The following is a 16581-nucleotide window of genomic DNA, read 5'->3' as shown; positions in this document are numbered from 1 at the left end:
ATTGTTTTTGGCCTGTAGATTGCCAGTCCCTTCAGTAACATAGTACATAGGAAATCTGCTTATCCAAAAGAAATCGTATTACGCTGTGCATGCCAATATGATTTATATTAAACCTCAGCCATCAGTTGTTTTACTTGAAGTGAAGTCTTATGGTCTAATAGCTATTAATATTAAAATCCACTATATAAGTATTTGTGTATGACAAAGGAGATTATAATTCTCATGTATCAACACAAGTTTCTACTATGTATATATATATATTGGTTGGTTGGCATCCGTTAGTCTCGAGAGACGATGGAACTGCGCCCATGAGAGATGTCCCGGTTGGTGGTTTTGCAGCGTCTGCTGTGGCTTAGTAGTCCAATGTGGGAGTGGCAATCCCTGCTGCATTTGAAGGTTGTGTCAGGTGTTGGTTGAAGCTGCTTCTTCTTCCTCTGCGATCGTCATATATATATATATATATATATATATATATATATATATATATATATATATATATATATATATATATATATATATATATATGTGTGTGTGTGTAGAAGAGAGAGAGAGAGAGAGAGAAGTTTAAGCAAATTTTTCATTCCTGTTTTGATATCAGTCTTTGAGAATCTCTGATCATTGTTTATAGTTGTGTTCAGATATAATTTGAGAGGAATTATTTATTTATATTATTCATATTTGAGAGGAATTATTTATTTATATTATTCATTGGAGTTACAAATGTTCATTGACTTTTTGGACTTAAGCACTACTTACGGATTATTGGGAACTCGTTCAAAGACATCTTGTGTTATTGAGAACTCATTCAAAGACATCTTGTATTATTGAGAACTCATTCAAAGACATCTTGTATTATTGAGAACTCATTCAAATGCATCTTGTATTTTTGAGAACTCATTCAAAGACATCTTGTATTTTTGAGAACTCATTCAAAGACATCTTGTATTATTGAGAACTCATTCAAATGCATCTTGTATTTTTGAGAACTCGTTCAAATACATCTTGTATTATTGAGAACTCATTCAAAGACATCTTGTATTATTGAGAACTCATTCAAATGCATCTTGTATTATTGAGAACTCGTTCAAATACATCTTGTATTTTTGAGAACTCGTTCAAATACATCTTGTATTTTTGAGAACTCGTTCAAATACATCTTGTATTATTGAGAACTCGTTCAAATACATCTTGTATTATTGAGAACTTGTTCAAATACGTTACTTTATAGTGGTACATCAGGACTCTTGGAATTAATTTGGAACTTTCTTACTTTTGGACTTGTGATATGACATTTAGTATTATTTGGGATTTATATCACAATACTGTAAGTGTCTCTTAAATTTTCACTTTGTAACTTTGAGGAATAATTTGTTTGTTGAACTTTACTTAAATTGTTGGTTTTGCTTCTTTTCTGCTACATATTTTAAGACCTAGGGTTGTAACATCCACACATTTAGCACAATTTCAACATTTTAGCAAAAGCACAAAATTTATGACAATGAAAATGAATGAAGCTGGCAGCCATTTTACACTTTATGGGCAAAATTGAGAGTTGGTCATCAAAGGATACTGATGTCTTAATATATAGGTTTCATTTAGTGGTATTAATTATAAATATTAAAGCAAAGTTTCATGTAAAGGGGAGAACTAATTGTTAGCATTCAGTTAACTCAAGATTTATGTCCTTGCAGGAGCAATGATTCATGAGCGTGGTGATACAATCTACTTTGTCTGGGACTCCATTTGCCAGTGCCCCATAATCAAAGAAAATAAGGAATATGTAATCATCGCCAAGGATGGCCCCAAGCATAAGGATGGCATGTAAGTTGATATTTTGAAGAAAAAAAATTATGATCTTAAGTTTCACTGTTGCAGATTAAGTTTACCTCTTTACTTCCATAAATTACATAACATACATTTCAAACAACAAAAAAACTGGTAACATCCCTAAGGTTTGATATATGAGATTATATCCCCAGAAATAGAGATATAATGAAAATGTGTGAGCCAAACACTTTCACTTTCACTGGTTGTGAGGCCAGATGGTCTTATGGTACTGCCCTCATAAGTCTGCATTTTGTTTGACTTCAGACAGATGATGGTTCAGATTCAATCCAATCAGGCATGGAGTAACCATGCTTTAAGACCTTTTAAGTTTGTACAAACACTCATGAATTGCCATATGGCCACCTTCCATATCTAATTATGTATGCAAATGTTTTAAATTATTTCTTCAGAAAGACCATTCACCTGTTCAGTTTACCAACTTTGTGAGCATTCTTGCATGAAGGCCTTATATCAGTTATGGCCCCTGTTGCTTCAAATACAAAAGCCATAACTAATTGCTTGTTATAAGTCTGGAGTCCATATTTCTGATTTCAATTTAGTAATATGGAATATGGGATTATGTCATCAACATGATTTCAATAATTAGTGAGGATTATTGAGGTGATCCTGTATCTGATGGCAGAACATGTTGGCACTCTGGAATCAATATTTCAGATCTGATATTGATCAAACTTGGAATATATGCTTCTGTAGTAACAACCTCCAAAGCATTTGATAATGAGTGAGATAGAATGCATACTAATTATGTAATCCTTCATCTGATTTGCCGAGCTTGTTACCAGTCTGGAGACTATTTTTGATTTGAATCCAACTTGAAATATATGCTGTATCATCATGTTGTTGGAAAAATTAGACAATGAGCATGTTACCTCTGGAAGCCATATTTCTAATCCAGTTTTTATAGAACTTGAAATATGGGCTTGTCTTTTCAAAATCTTGGATATGTTTAATAATGAACTATATTTATAAATTAGATAATCTCATTTGATGTGCTGATATTTTTTCCACTAAGATCGGATTTCAATCAAACTTGGAATATATCATAAGGATCTCAGAAGAGTTAAATTCAGTGAGATATCATGCATACTAATGAGGTAATCTTGCATAAGATTTGCTGAACATGTTACCAGTCTGGAGGCTGTGTTTTTGCTAAGCTGCCTGCCTTCTGGCATCTGTTTTAGGTTAAATCATACCATAATGGCTACCTGAGTGAGAGCTACCTTACTTAGTGAACATGCTGTCTACATTTTCTGAATCAGTCTAGTCCTATGCAAACTATGTAATTTAATGAAAACGACTATATACCAGAGAGAAGCCATTACATGTGTATTTGAGGGAAAGTATGTATTTGTACAAACATGGACTGGCAGTGGAAAATTGCTTATTTATGAATCCATTCCAGATGTGTGCACACTTATCTGGATCTTGTAGGAACAGTTTTCAAATTTGAATAACTTGATTCTGATTGGATGCAGTGGCTTGCTGCTGCATTAGATGAAATTCACAAACATGAAGTATCAAAATTTCTTAATGATCCGCCAAGGTGTAGATAGGTAACACATTGGGACCTTGACTAGCGAGGATGAAGTTTGGTGGAGTTGACAATTGAATTAAATCCATCAGTTCTGATGTGCCTATTTTCACTGTAAGCACCCAGAAGTGTTTGCAATTTTAGGGATATTTCAACATGCTGTATGGAAGATTCTCAGTATCTCCAAAGGGAACTGAATTCTGTGAATAAACTGGTGTATGTAAAAACTAAGGTGAACCTTGCAGAATGGTTGGATTAGTGATATTTAGTGATGACTGTCTGGTACTGGTTGGTCATCATTGGTCACTATCTTTGTGATATTTAGTGATGACTGCCTGGTACTGGTTGGTCATCATTGGTCACTATCTTTGTGATATTTAGTGATGACTGTCTGGTACTGGTTGGTCATTATAACAGAAAAAGTGTATTGAGAAAATGTGATGAATGCTACCTACCCCTGCCTGATTTATTCTAACGAACATTTAACAAAGTTTATTCATTTTTTCATTTGCATAAAATTACAGACACCCATTTCCAATATGATGACCTTGTATCACACTGATTCAACATTATGGTCATCATGCTTTACATCTGTAGCTTACACAGCATATCATAATTATTGTAAGGAAAAATAACTATGCTTCTCTGTTTTACAGTTACCTTTTGAGAGATTCTGCAATTGTGTGGGATGATTCTGTCCGACTGAAGAGACAAAAAGTCTCAAGTTTCCTGAGTGACATCTACAGAAAGAGAGGTTGTGGAGTTTAATGAAAACAAGTGCTTGACAAGAATTCGTTTTATGGAGTATTAAACTTATCCTGTATATTAAATTTAAAGGAGTCTTATAAAATATTTCTTTTCATAATGCAAATAATATTTGTACTATTCTTTGTCTAGATTTGTGGGACAGATTTGCCTAAAACTGTAAGTGGATGAACATGGGTTTGAACAGTAGTTAGACAGTAATGAACGCCCGTGTGCTTCCAGAACGATATACACCTTATCAACATTACAGTCTTTGGCAATCACTTTTAATGGTTAAGAACTGGCATATACATACAGTTAGAAAGAGTGTAATTGTAAAACTGGATGTCAGTTACAATGCGCATGTGTATGATTTTGTTCCTATCCAGATGCTTTTCAGTTCAGTACTGCAAACATAGTTATTAAAATTGCATCAAGTTCAGACTATCAGTTGTTGTTTGAATGCACCCACTGCTTTATACTTTTCTTTATTTGCATAAGTCCGTCTTTACATCTGTACTTTCACATGTCGGTCCATCTGTCCAGGGCAACCCATCTGTCCATGTCAAGCCTGGTTAAGTTGTGAGAATATTGCTATCCAAATTTAGATAATCTGTTAGGATTTTAAGTCCATTTAACTGATTTTTGTATTCTTTACAAGTTTTATTTAGACATTTGTACTTTTATTAGAACAATAAAGCAGAAACCACAAAAATTTGTAAACGAAATTCATTTCCTGCTACTGTTGCTTTGTTTTCCTTTATTGGGACAATAAGCTCCCAGTCCAAGCTAAATATTCCTTCCAAAATTGAAAAGAACATTATCCCAGTCTGATTCATTTGTTATAGTCTTCATACATAATGTCTTTTTCCATCAAATATATTGGGAATTCATGCATGTAATGGTACTCAATGAATTTCACCTTTGCTGTTGTCTTAAACCTTTCATTCCTTGAGACCTGTGCCCATGCCTTTGTGTGCATAGGATACCAGGATATTTTATATTGTGGAGAGGCTTTGTGTGCCCCACTCTCATTAAGATATTCTGCAGCTCCCACACTCTGTGAGGGTTTGGGAGCTGGCACAGAAGTATTCAAGGCCAAGAAACTGCCAGACAGCAAAAGGAGTGGTCTGTCCCATTTTTCTATGCTTCACTCACTGGTTTGCATCTCAGGTTATCTGATTCATGCACTTGCTTGGCCCCTTAAACCCTCATCTCACCTCTTGGACTCTGCTGTTTCCAAAGTGCGGATAACAGCTGGGACCTGGGCTCATCTCAGATTGAAATCATGGGAAACCATCATGCTAAAGCCTCAAACCCTGGTGATAATAGCCTCTCATGCTGATCTCTTTTTAGCTGTTTACTTAGTCTATTGTAGGAGAAATTGTTATTTTCACGGGCTCTTCAACAATTGCCGACTGTGTCAAAGACATTGAGAATGCATTATCCATGTCAGTGGTGCTTTCTGCTAATGTTATCCACCTCTGCAGGGATGCCAGCATGGAAATATCAAAAGGTCTTGCTTGACCACAACAAGAATCTATTGAGGGTAGCACCACTTAATGTGGTGATGCTTTTCGTAGGTCTCGCACCCTCCAGAGCATTGCAAGATTTGAGTGACCAGAAGCATTGCTCCCTGGCTGCAACTCGAGGCTTTTTAAGCAGCAATCCACGAAGATGCACACTCACCGTGATTGGCTGATGGTACCTACTACTAAATATTTCAGGCAAGGTCAGCATCAAAAGCCATAGAAACAGTCCCAAATTCAAAATCTCTCCTGCCCATCTTTGACTTGAAGAGAATGGTCATAGAGACCAAGGAAGGAAGGAGAGAGGCAGTTGGCCTTAGGCAGTCATGCCCTCTTCTGCATCTTCCTCTTCCCATTGTCTCAGTAGGTACCCAACTTATCCTCTTTCAGAGCCTTGTTTGGGCATTATGGACAGTTGGCGGATCCTTTCCACCTTTAATGAAGGTTACCAGCTGTGTTAATGGGAACATCCCTCCCAATTGTGGACCACATCTTGTTTCATCAGTGCCAACTGGTTCATCCTTGTTTGGAAGACTGCAGTTGAGAGGGTATCAAACAGCCAAACTCTAGGTGTCTGTTCCTGAATCTTTTGGTGCTAAGAAAAGTTGGAAAGTTTCAACTTATAACTAACCTTTCTGCCTGAAACACATTCCTTTATGAAGAAATGGAGACTACTGCCTCAGTCAGAAATGCCATTATGCTGTAAAACTGGGCTGTCTCCATCGAACTACAGAATGGATACCTTCACAATACCATAGTCCTGCCTTACAGGAAATAACTATGGTTTTGTCTTGATTATGAGACATTTCAATTTGAAGCTCTTTCATTTGGCCTTGATCCCACCACCAGAACCTTTCTGAGGTCTTTAGGCGTAACCCTCTTATAGTATTTTGATGACTGGTTGGTGCACAATATCCTCTGAAATAATCTCCTGAAATGCTTATCCCACCGTATGTTGATGGTGACTTATATGGATCTTATCCCCAGCCAAGAAAAGTTGGATCACATCTCCTCCAAGGATTTCATGTATGTGCAGATGAATTTCCTCACAATCAAGGGAGAGTTCTTGTTTCACCAGACAAGATTGCTTAGATTCTGTGACCCATAGTCAATGTTATGGCCAAGAATTCAGTGTCAACTCACATTTACTTTTCTGTCTCTTGAATTAGATTCCCTAGGGAGATTGCACTTGTGCTCGATATAGTTGCTGCTCCTGTCAAATTGAAAAAAATAAAGTGACCCACTACTGGCTCTAATTCCCCATGGATCTGATTTTCAGCACTGAATTGGTAGCTAGATCGAGTCCATTTCCTGAGTGGGATCCAAGTCCATTGTCCCAAATATAAATAATTGCACAATGCAAAAATGTATTGAATGCAACAATTATGAGTTAACATGAAAGCAATAGCATCATTCTGTACACAGATACATACAGAATTTAGGATGGTATTCTTACTGGAGACAAGGAGGGTGTAGTGCTTAAGGAACTGTGGTCTCGAGAAGAAGAGACCATTGTCATCACAACCTGTATTGGTGGCTAAGTTTGGACTGCTTTCTCAATGCGATCCCATTTCATAGCCCCAGATACCATTCTGTTTTGCACACAAATGCATCAGACTTTGGATGTGTTTCTTACCTTGAACTGTGGAGGAGGGTGACATGTAGTACTTAAGAAACTGTGGACAAAGTTACCATTCATATCAACAACATAGAGGTGTGGGCACTACTTGTATTCCTACAGGATTGTGTCGGCCTCATAAAGCATTTTTGCATTATGGTTGCTTTAGACAGCACATCATTGGCAATGTGCCTTAGGCATCAAAGAGGTACATTTGTTTCTTCTCTTTTTGTGCATATCTGGAATCATCACTAGTTAGTAGTCTTGGAGGAGGTCACTCTCAATCTGCATATTCTTGGCTAATGAGCATTTTGGCAGATGGCCCATCCAGACGTGACCATGTGGCTCTCACAGAATGGTGTCTGCACTAGTCAGTAACAGAGTCACTTTTTGATGGCCCAACAGTGGACTATTTGCTACAATACTGAACAACAAGTGTGCAATTTGTGCTGTAGGAAACACATTGATCCTATCAGTCAACCTTTAAGAGTTGCAGAGTGTCTTTTTTCCATTTCAGGAAAAGAGAATGTTCATTATCTACCATTAAGGGCTATTGGTCAGTACTTTTAATGCTCTTCAGTCCTCTTTGATTTCTGCCATTGGGGTAGATACTCACCTTTTAGATGTAAGTGGGTATTTTGAGCTTCCTAGACCAGCGTCTTGCTCTTTATTGCATAGATGGTTCCCATCATTTCCTCACCTTTTAGAGTTCAGTGTAGTAGTTTTAGGGCATTATCTAAATCTTCATAGGAACTTTGAGATGATGTTTTCTTCAAGAACCTTGTCCTTTCGAGAAGTGAAATCTATGCCTTGTTGATATAAAAGGGTTGTTTATGATTCAATAGTAACTATGTTTCAATTTCTCTTCCATGCTAACTCAGTTGTCTAGCTAAAGATCAGCTACCTTCAATAGCTCATGTATTTGCTAAGATTCCCAGTCTCAGTCATGTATTACTGGGAATGATTAAGATAGGTTCCTTTTCCCAGTTAATGCATTGAGGTTTTATTTGGTTTCCTCTAAAAGGAGAAGGAAAAGTGTAAATTGTCTCCTCCTTCTCAAGGATTCCTCTGATAATTCAGCAGCCACCTTAGTCAGTATTGGTTCATCACTGAGAGGGTCCTTTCCTTAATGAGAATTAAAGCCGGGTTTAGTTATGGTTACTGCTGCATCATGGGCCTTATTGAATCACCCTTCTTCAGACGATGTCATGCACACAACCTTTTGGCAATCTCACTGTCTTTTCATCCTTTTGATTTTTATTCTTTGGCACATCAGAAAGCCTTAGGTAGATTACGAAAATGAGCATATAATAAAAAGGTTACTGCATTTTTATGGGAAAATATTAACTCGTTTTGTTGGATGGATATACTGCACTCCCAAGGTCATGCAGTATTTCCATTCAGAAAACTCTTTCATATTTTCCCATACAAATGCAGTAACCTATAAATATATAATTATATATACACTTTTTGCAAGCATTGGTGAGTTTCATAAATTTAGTATTAAATCATTACTCATTTGAGATTCTTTTTATCAGTAGAAATTATTTAGATAGAAGAATGAATAATTTTATTCATTTTGAGCAATTTTGTACCTTTCATTTCTTGTGCGTAAAAAAATGTCCCAAACAAAGTTGAAATAGTAAAAGTATATTATACATTTTTGCTAACTATCAATCAAAGAATAAGCATCCATCCAAATAGAACATTTTACAAAATACAAAACATTTGTCAACACAACATATCCAATGCATGTGATGTCACATCCTTCGATACGGTTCACAGTACTGGTTTGAGTCAACCTACACAACACAGTGCCAGTGTTTACGTTGAAATTTCACATCACAACTAAACATTACATTTTTGCAATATTTTCGTTAAAAGAAGATTACTGGATGCAGAAATACACATATTTACTGTAATGTATTTGTGACCAGATATTTGCAGTATTTGATTTGGAACATATTGTACAGAAGACGTAAGCAAATCTCTTTTTGAGCTTGCATACCGTGTAAATATGCTGTGGTTGGATAAGTTCTGTTAGTTGGGGAGACCTGTTTATGCCTGCATTCTTCTGTGAACAAAGGTGAGTTTATTTACTTCTGTAAGTATATAGGGTAGATTTCATGCTACAGATATGCTGCCCCTCCATCCCCCCCCCCACACACACACCCTCGCTATCATCTGAGCAATACCCATCATTTTACTTACTGTTCTTGTCTTGAGGGTTTTGTATTTTTCATGTTATGGTATGTTATACATGACATAACAAACCCTGTGTAGGTGAATTGGCAATACTGAAACAGATGAGACCATTTTTCCCCAATTCCCTTTCCTTGAGTCGAATAAAAAAAATGGCGGCCAAAAATGTTCATTGAAAACAAAAAAATTCCAGAAGGCAGGGTTAAAAAAAAATTCCCACAATCACAGCTAGTCAGTAAAGAGAATACTATACAGTAATTTCATGGGCTTATTTGGACCAATCAGAATCACCTAAAGTGATATGTTCACATGTTATAATATCAAAAATATTAACTGCACACTATAGACAAAGTGTACTGACTCTGTGATAATGTAAAATATTATAATACAAAATAAAACATATGCACTCCAGTGTTTGGAAATATGCAGATTGACATTACTTTGATGACACTGAAATAAGTAGCATCAACCCTTGTAGGTTAAAACAGTCGGTGTTGGGAAAGAATAATTTACATTGTTAAGTGTTTAGGCTCGAATAAACAGTAACACAGAAAGTGAAAACAACAAGCTTTTTAAAGTTTAACAAATTATTTATTTGTTAGAAACATTCTGTAAAAATGAAAAAAGGAGAAGAACTTATGATTTCAATAATCAAATTTAAAAATAATCCATGAATTTGCAAAAGTCCTAGTAATGAATGTTCTAATAATTTCAAGTTCGAATCCTGATGGAAAATCCAAGATGGATGAAGATGATGTATGCTGTAGTCAGTTCCTTGTAGAAATACAAATAATGGCACTCCGGTGTTGGAAATCCAAATTAAATTTGCAAGCAGTCTTTCCAAAATTTCTGTGTGAGCACTCCTCAAAATATTTCTAGAGAATAAAGACTTAATCCTTTTGAAATCCAACTGATCTGAAGAAAATTATAGCTCAGGAACTGGCTACAACAAAATAACGAGACATCATTATACAAAAAACCCAAACTGAGAGAGATCTCTCTAAAACAAAGTTATATTGTATTATAAGATGCGTTTTGAAATTCCCCCAAGTTGCGAAATCAGAAGGCGGGGATCACATGATCATGTTTATATCACGTACACAGAATATGGCCTTGATTAGACCAATCATTTTGTCTAGGAGTAAAAAAAATAAAAAATGTTGTTTACATCTTAAACCCAAAGCCCCGTCATGACCTTGACAACAACCAATCATTTTAAAATAAATACAGAACTTTCTTTACTAATTTTGAATCAAGGTCAGCATCCATCTGATGTTTATGAAAAAAATGATTCAGATCAACCAATTTTCTGGAAAAATGTCATCTCCAGTGAATAAATTTACATTATAATAGCATATAATAGAATAAAAAAATTTAAAATTGATAAACAATTAAATTAAAATATAGATCAGATATACGTAACAACATTTTGTAGAAAAAACAATCTGACTTAACCTCTCTTTTTGGAGCAGTTTCTGAATCGCCTGGAGTAATGAAATTCCATAGGTGGCAACCTGATTATTTTTGGAGATTTCAACTTTGACTTTGCCTTTCCTGGAAACCCATACACATCAAAACACATAGATTCCATTCATGTTTTCATCCTCAAACAGTCAGTTAACCAACCCACCCATAATAAACATGGTCATATTTTAGACTGGATTCTTCATAGACCTGTTAATAATATTCTACGGTCTTCCCTGGTATCCCACAAACTTGCATTAGATCACCTCTGCATTATATGCCATCTTGACATATCAGTCCCTAACCCTCCACCTTTATTTGCTACTAAGAGAAACCTCTGATAAATAGAACCAAACTAATGCATGACATGCAAGCAAACCTTACAACTTGCTTACCTCCTACAGCAGAACAACTCGATGATGGCCAGCATTGATTGCTAGACAAAACATGCCCCAGCAACCAAGTGCAGAGCATCAATTCAAAAGTGTTCTCCATGGTATACCAGGGTTAGGGACAGCTTCACACTGCTAAAAGAGACTGCTGTAAAGCTGAGAGGCTTTGGCTTTCCACCAGACTCACTATTCATATGCAAATCTATGAAGCTGCTAAGAAGAATGTCACAAATAGACCATGCAGCGAAATCATCCCACTACAGTACTAAGATCACAGAAAGTTCCAGCTGCAAAGAGCTCTTCAAGATTACTAACAAGCTACATGTATTGTCAAGGAACAAAATGTACACCACTTCCAACTCCCTTCTCTCCAATCAACCTTCTGGACCTGATTGCAAATTTCTTCCATGATAAAGTACAAACCATTAGAGATAAGCTTGACAACACAAATTCAATTGACTCGTCATCATCATACAGTTGTGATACAGAATTTCAGCAGTAACCGTGAGCAGCCTTCTTGAACCTGTCTCTATGGATTTAGTATGTACATTCACGATGAAGAGTGCACCAAAGTCATGTGAACTTGATCCAGTTCCAACATCGCTAGATCCACTATTGCCTTCACTAACTGATGTTATTAATACCTCTCTCTCATCTGGGGAATTCCCATCATTTTTCAAAACTGCCATTGTAAAGCCTCTGCTGAAGAAACCAACACTCGACCATAATGATTTAAAAAACTACTGCCCAGTTTCTATCTCCCATTCATATAAAAAATCTTAGAAAAAGTTGTTCTATTCCAACTTGTATCTCATCTGAATTCAGTCTTTTTAGCAATGTACAGTCTGCATATATCCCTTGCCACAGTACTAAAACTAATCTTCTGAAAGTAGTTAATGACCTTCTCCCTGCTTTGGATAGCAAAAAGATTACAGTCCCTCGTCCTCCTTGATTTGTCTGCAGCATTTGACACAATAGACCATGATATATTACTTCACCATCTTCAGCATGTATTTGGCATTCATGATACAGCCTTAGTGTGGTTCAAGTCCTACTTGGTCAACAGGACACAAATTGTGTCCGCAAATGGAATACACTTCAGCCCTGTTGATCTATGTTTTGGTGTTCCACAGGGGTCTGTTCTTGGACCTGTTCTCTTCAGTCTATACACTCAGCCACTCTCAAGTGTCATAGATCATCATCAAGTGTCTCACCAATTGTACGCTGATGACACCCAAATATGCAAATCTCAACTGAAGTTGATGCTACCATCCAAGGTGTAGAGAGGTGCATTGCTAATGTGAAATCATGGATGACATGTAACAAGCTTCAGATGAATGATGAAAAAACAGAAGCCATTCTGACCGCAACACATATCCTTTACCTCAAACAATAAATATCAGCAACACCAAAATTAAATTCACACAGTCACTTCAAAACCTAGGTGTTGACAGTACTCGTACATTGCACCAACATGTCATGAACATATGCAAGGCTGCATATTTTGAGCTGAGATGCATCAGTTCCATTTGCAAATATCTTTCAGCTGATGCCACTTAAACACTTGTGTGTTTATTGGTACTTTTAAGACTGGACTATGTAATTCAATTCTGTCTTGTTCGTCTGAATATCTACTCCAGAAATTTCAAAAAGTTCAGAACACAGCTGCTCTGATCTTCCTTAGAGTACCACAGTCAGAGCACACCTCCCACCTGCTCTATTCACTACACTGGCTATCCATTTGATCCAGGATTAGACACAAAATTCATTCTCTGTGCTACATTTCACTGACGAACTCCAGTCCAACATACCTATCTGACCTCACCCATGTGTAGACACCAGTAAGATACTTATGCTCCTTTTTTGACAATCTTATACTCATTATTACCACTATGAAAACAAAGTCATGTGGACAATGTTCTTTTGCATCCCAGGGCCCAGCAACATGTAATGAATTGCCCGCTGAACTTAGACACAAAGACACAGTGATCTCATTCAAGAGTGCTCTTAAAACTCACCTATTTTGACTGCAAGAACAAACTTAAAGACCTATCAAGTTTGAGTCCCAACAAAGAATCCAAGATGGAAGGCGATGACGTATGCTGTATCCTGTACTGTGTTAAAGTCTACAGTTCTTTGTAGAAACACAAGAAATAATCCAATGTTTGAACTATTGAAATTTCTTTGTTCAAAAATTCTGTATGAACACTCAAAATATTTCCAGAGAAACAAATTAATCTTTTAGAATCCATATAATTCAAATAAACATTAAAATGTAATTCCCAGAATGACAACAAAAGAAACACCTTTACGTCCCAGTATTTAGAAGCCCAACTGAGATCTCTCTCTCTAAGCAACGATTTAAAACTTGAATATTGCAATAAGCAGATGCCCAGATAAGGGTCACATGATCATGTTTACATCACATACTCTCAGCATGGCCCTGACAAGAACCAATCATTTTACTCGAATAAAATTTTAAAAAGGTTGTTTACTTCACTAAAATCTATTTATAGGTAGAGGGTCACGTATCTGACACAGCCTCGATATCAACCTTATTAATTCCACACTAAAAATTAATTTTAAAAAACTTGTCTACGTGACTGTTACTAATGTTCAATTATAGTTGGGAACCAGGTCAGCCTTATGTGTTTACAAAAATGAACAGTCAAGGTCAAACTATTTTCTGGAAAAAGTATTGAGTTCCTAGTAACCAAAACTACATTATTCTGACATATACATGTAATGAAATTAAAAAATAAAAAGATTTTAAAACTCACAAACAATTTAATCAGATATAAATCAAATATGCATAACAATACTACATCATTATTATTATTATTATTTATTTATTTATTTATTTGGGCACATACACAAACATTTTAATTTTGCAAAATTTACAATACTCCTTGAAAATGTCAAAAGCTTTAAAATGTCAATTTACAATGACCAAATAAAAACAAGAATATAATTTATAGAGGACAGAGTTAGATTTAAAACAGTACATAGTAACCCAAAATAGCTGTTGCACAGACCTGCTTTGCAGAGTTTACATCATCATTCATATGAATCGACACATTTGACATAATTCAGAAATCGTTTTTGCATTTGAAAGGATTGATGATGTATAAGTTGTTAAAATTAAAAGCTTCTTTTATAGATTGGTGTCCTGTTGGGTTGTTGATAACACCTAAAGACAGTTTAATTATCTATCATAGTCAGTAATAATAATAATAAAGACGTTATTTATAGAAGGTAACCCAATTAGTTATAGAACTAATATACCTTGAGGCCTTCTATTTGTTACGTACAATATATACAATACATATAACATGGTTTATACAACATGATGTGAATAATCTGGCTTGACACTAAATAATTAAGTAATTTTGAAAGTCAAAGTTTCAATTCTGGAACTCATGCACATGCATCTGTGAAAACATAAACATATATAAAACATAGAAATATCATCCAGCATTGAAAAATTCAAATAACAGTATATTGTTTAGATTGCTTATACAATGTTCAGGCTGACTGTTCAGTTGGTCCTTCTTTCATTTCGTAGTATTTTATTTATTTCTTTCCAATTTAATTTGTTGCCACAATTAAACTGTTATTTGTCAGTCATTTGAAACAAAATAAAGAAAAGGAAGAGAAAACATAACATTTTCACAGTTTAATTTTTTCAATGTCTGTCAATAACATTGCAATACAGCACATGGTCTATTTTATTTTTCATTTAGACTTTTCTAATTGCCTACAAAAATGATGTACAACATCATTATATATTTATATACATGCTAGTCATATAGACCTTGAAGTGCTTGCTATTAAAATAAATCCTTCTTTACGTGGAATTGCTGTTTAAACAAAATCATTAAAAACTATCGATCAATTCATCTGGATTTATGTCATTCCTATTATTACTTCATGATGTTAAAACAAGTTATAGAACAGAGTGAATAGCAACAAGCCTTCTAAAATTCAACAAATAATTTATTTTTCTAGAATAAAAAGTGAAAATTTAAAAAAAGAACTTACGGTATTGAGAATTAAATCCCAAATAACCCTAAAATTACAGACACAATTCCTAATTATCACAGTTCTGAATTATTCCATCGCTGGAAGTGTTGATGTGCCTGTGGTGACCCGTGTTGTAGTGATGTACCAACAGTCTTTTGTTTGATCACAATAATACAATCCTAGAATATATCCTTATTTAAAATTTCTCTATATTTCCAAGAGTTTATTTTTTATGAGCAATTTGTATTTCCAGTGAATAAATTATTTGAATAAATAAAATTCCAGCCCAAATGAACTACTGGACACATCAATTATACAATTGATTCTACTAAGATTTTAATGTACAAATGAATAATTTCTAGAAAAACAAGAATATATAGTCTTCTATTTCATATCAGGTCACAATTTATATTTTCTAATAAAAACTATCACCTAATAGAAATACCCTTCTATAAGGTTCCTGATGTTTACAAAATAAAATTTTAGTTGTAATTGCACTATGAAATCTGGTAAATACAATATCCTTGACTCAGGATAAAATAAAAATCCTAAAAATTAATCCATACAAATGAGGATATTATAGCAATGCATTAGTTGTTTGCGGTATTTTTTTTTTAAAAAATCAATGATTCAGGTCAAGTACAAAATGAACGTGATATTGCACAACATGAAGTCCAACAGGCAATGTTAAAACAACTAATAAACAATGCAAATTAAACATACATAACACCTCCCCTCACAAAGAAAATATAGAGTTATGCAATAAAGCTTTGTTTTAACTTTATTCAGAGGTACACGTAACAAATATTTACATAAGATGAAATCTTATGATTGATACAAATTATACGTGTCTAAGAAGGAGCTGAACTAATATACACTTCAAATTGTTGTAAAGTCAATATCAGAGCCTTCTCAATTGTGAAATAATTTCTCTGGCACTTATTTAATTTTTTTAGAAAAATAGCACACTGGATGGTCAACACCATTTCTGTGTTGTTGAATCAATACTGCAGCAACAGCAACATCACTTGCACCAACAAACGTTTTAAATGAATGACTAAAATTTGGAACTGAAAGAACTGCGGTACTCTTAAATATGGTCTTCAACTTATAAAAAAGACTCCGGACATTTTTCAGACCAATGAAACTTCGGTTTCTTACTCAATAAATTTGGCAGACGTTCAACAATTATGGAAAAATCGAAGCAAAATTTCTGATAGTATCCAATCA

At 35.0% G+C, this 16581-nt stretch overlaps 1 protein-coding gene across 1 annotated transcript in view; it reads left to right on the top strand.

Annotated features, from left to right (window-relative positions):
- The window catches only part of LOC149801207 (complement C3-like), a 333137-nt gene extending 328572 nt beyond the window's left edge, over positions 1-4565 (top strand). Inside the window, exons 38-39 of the mRNA XM_089955246.1 lie at positions 1692-1821; positions 4036-4565. Of these exons, the coding sequence (XP_089811372.1) occupies positions 1692-1821; positions 4036-4147 (242 nt within the window). The 3' untranslated portion in view covers positions 4148-4565. The remainder of the gene's footprint in view (positions 1-1691; positions 1822-4035) is intronic.
- Positions 4566-16581: the final 12016 nt, after the last annotated feature.

This window comes from Sinohyriopsis cumingii, chromosome 4 (genome assembly GCF_028554795.1).
Source record: "Sinohyriopsis cumingii isolate HCF-2022 chromosome 4, ASM2855479v2, whole genome shotgun sequence".
Lineage (NCBI taxonomy): Eukaryota > Metazoa > Mollusca > Bivalvia > Unionida > Unionidae > Sinohyriopsis > Sinohyriopsis cumingii.
Note: the sequence above shows the minus strand (reverse complement) of the source record. Positions and strands in the feature narration are given on the sequence as shown.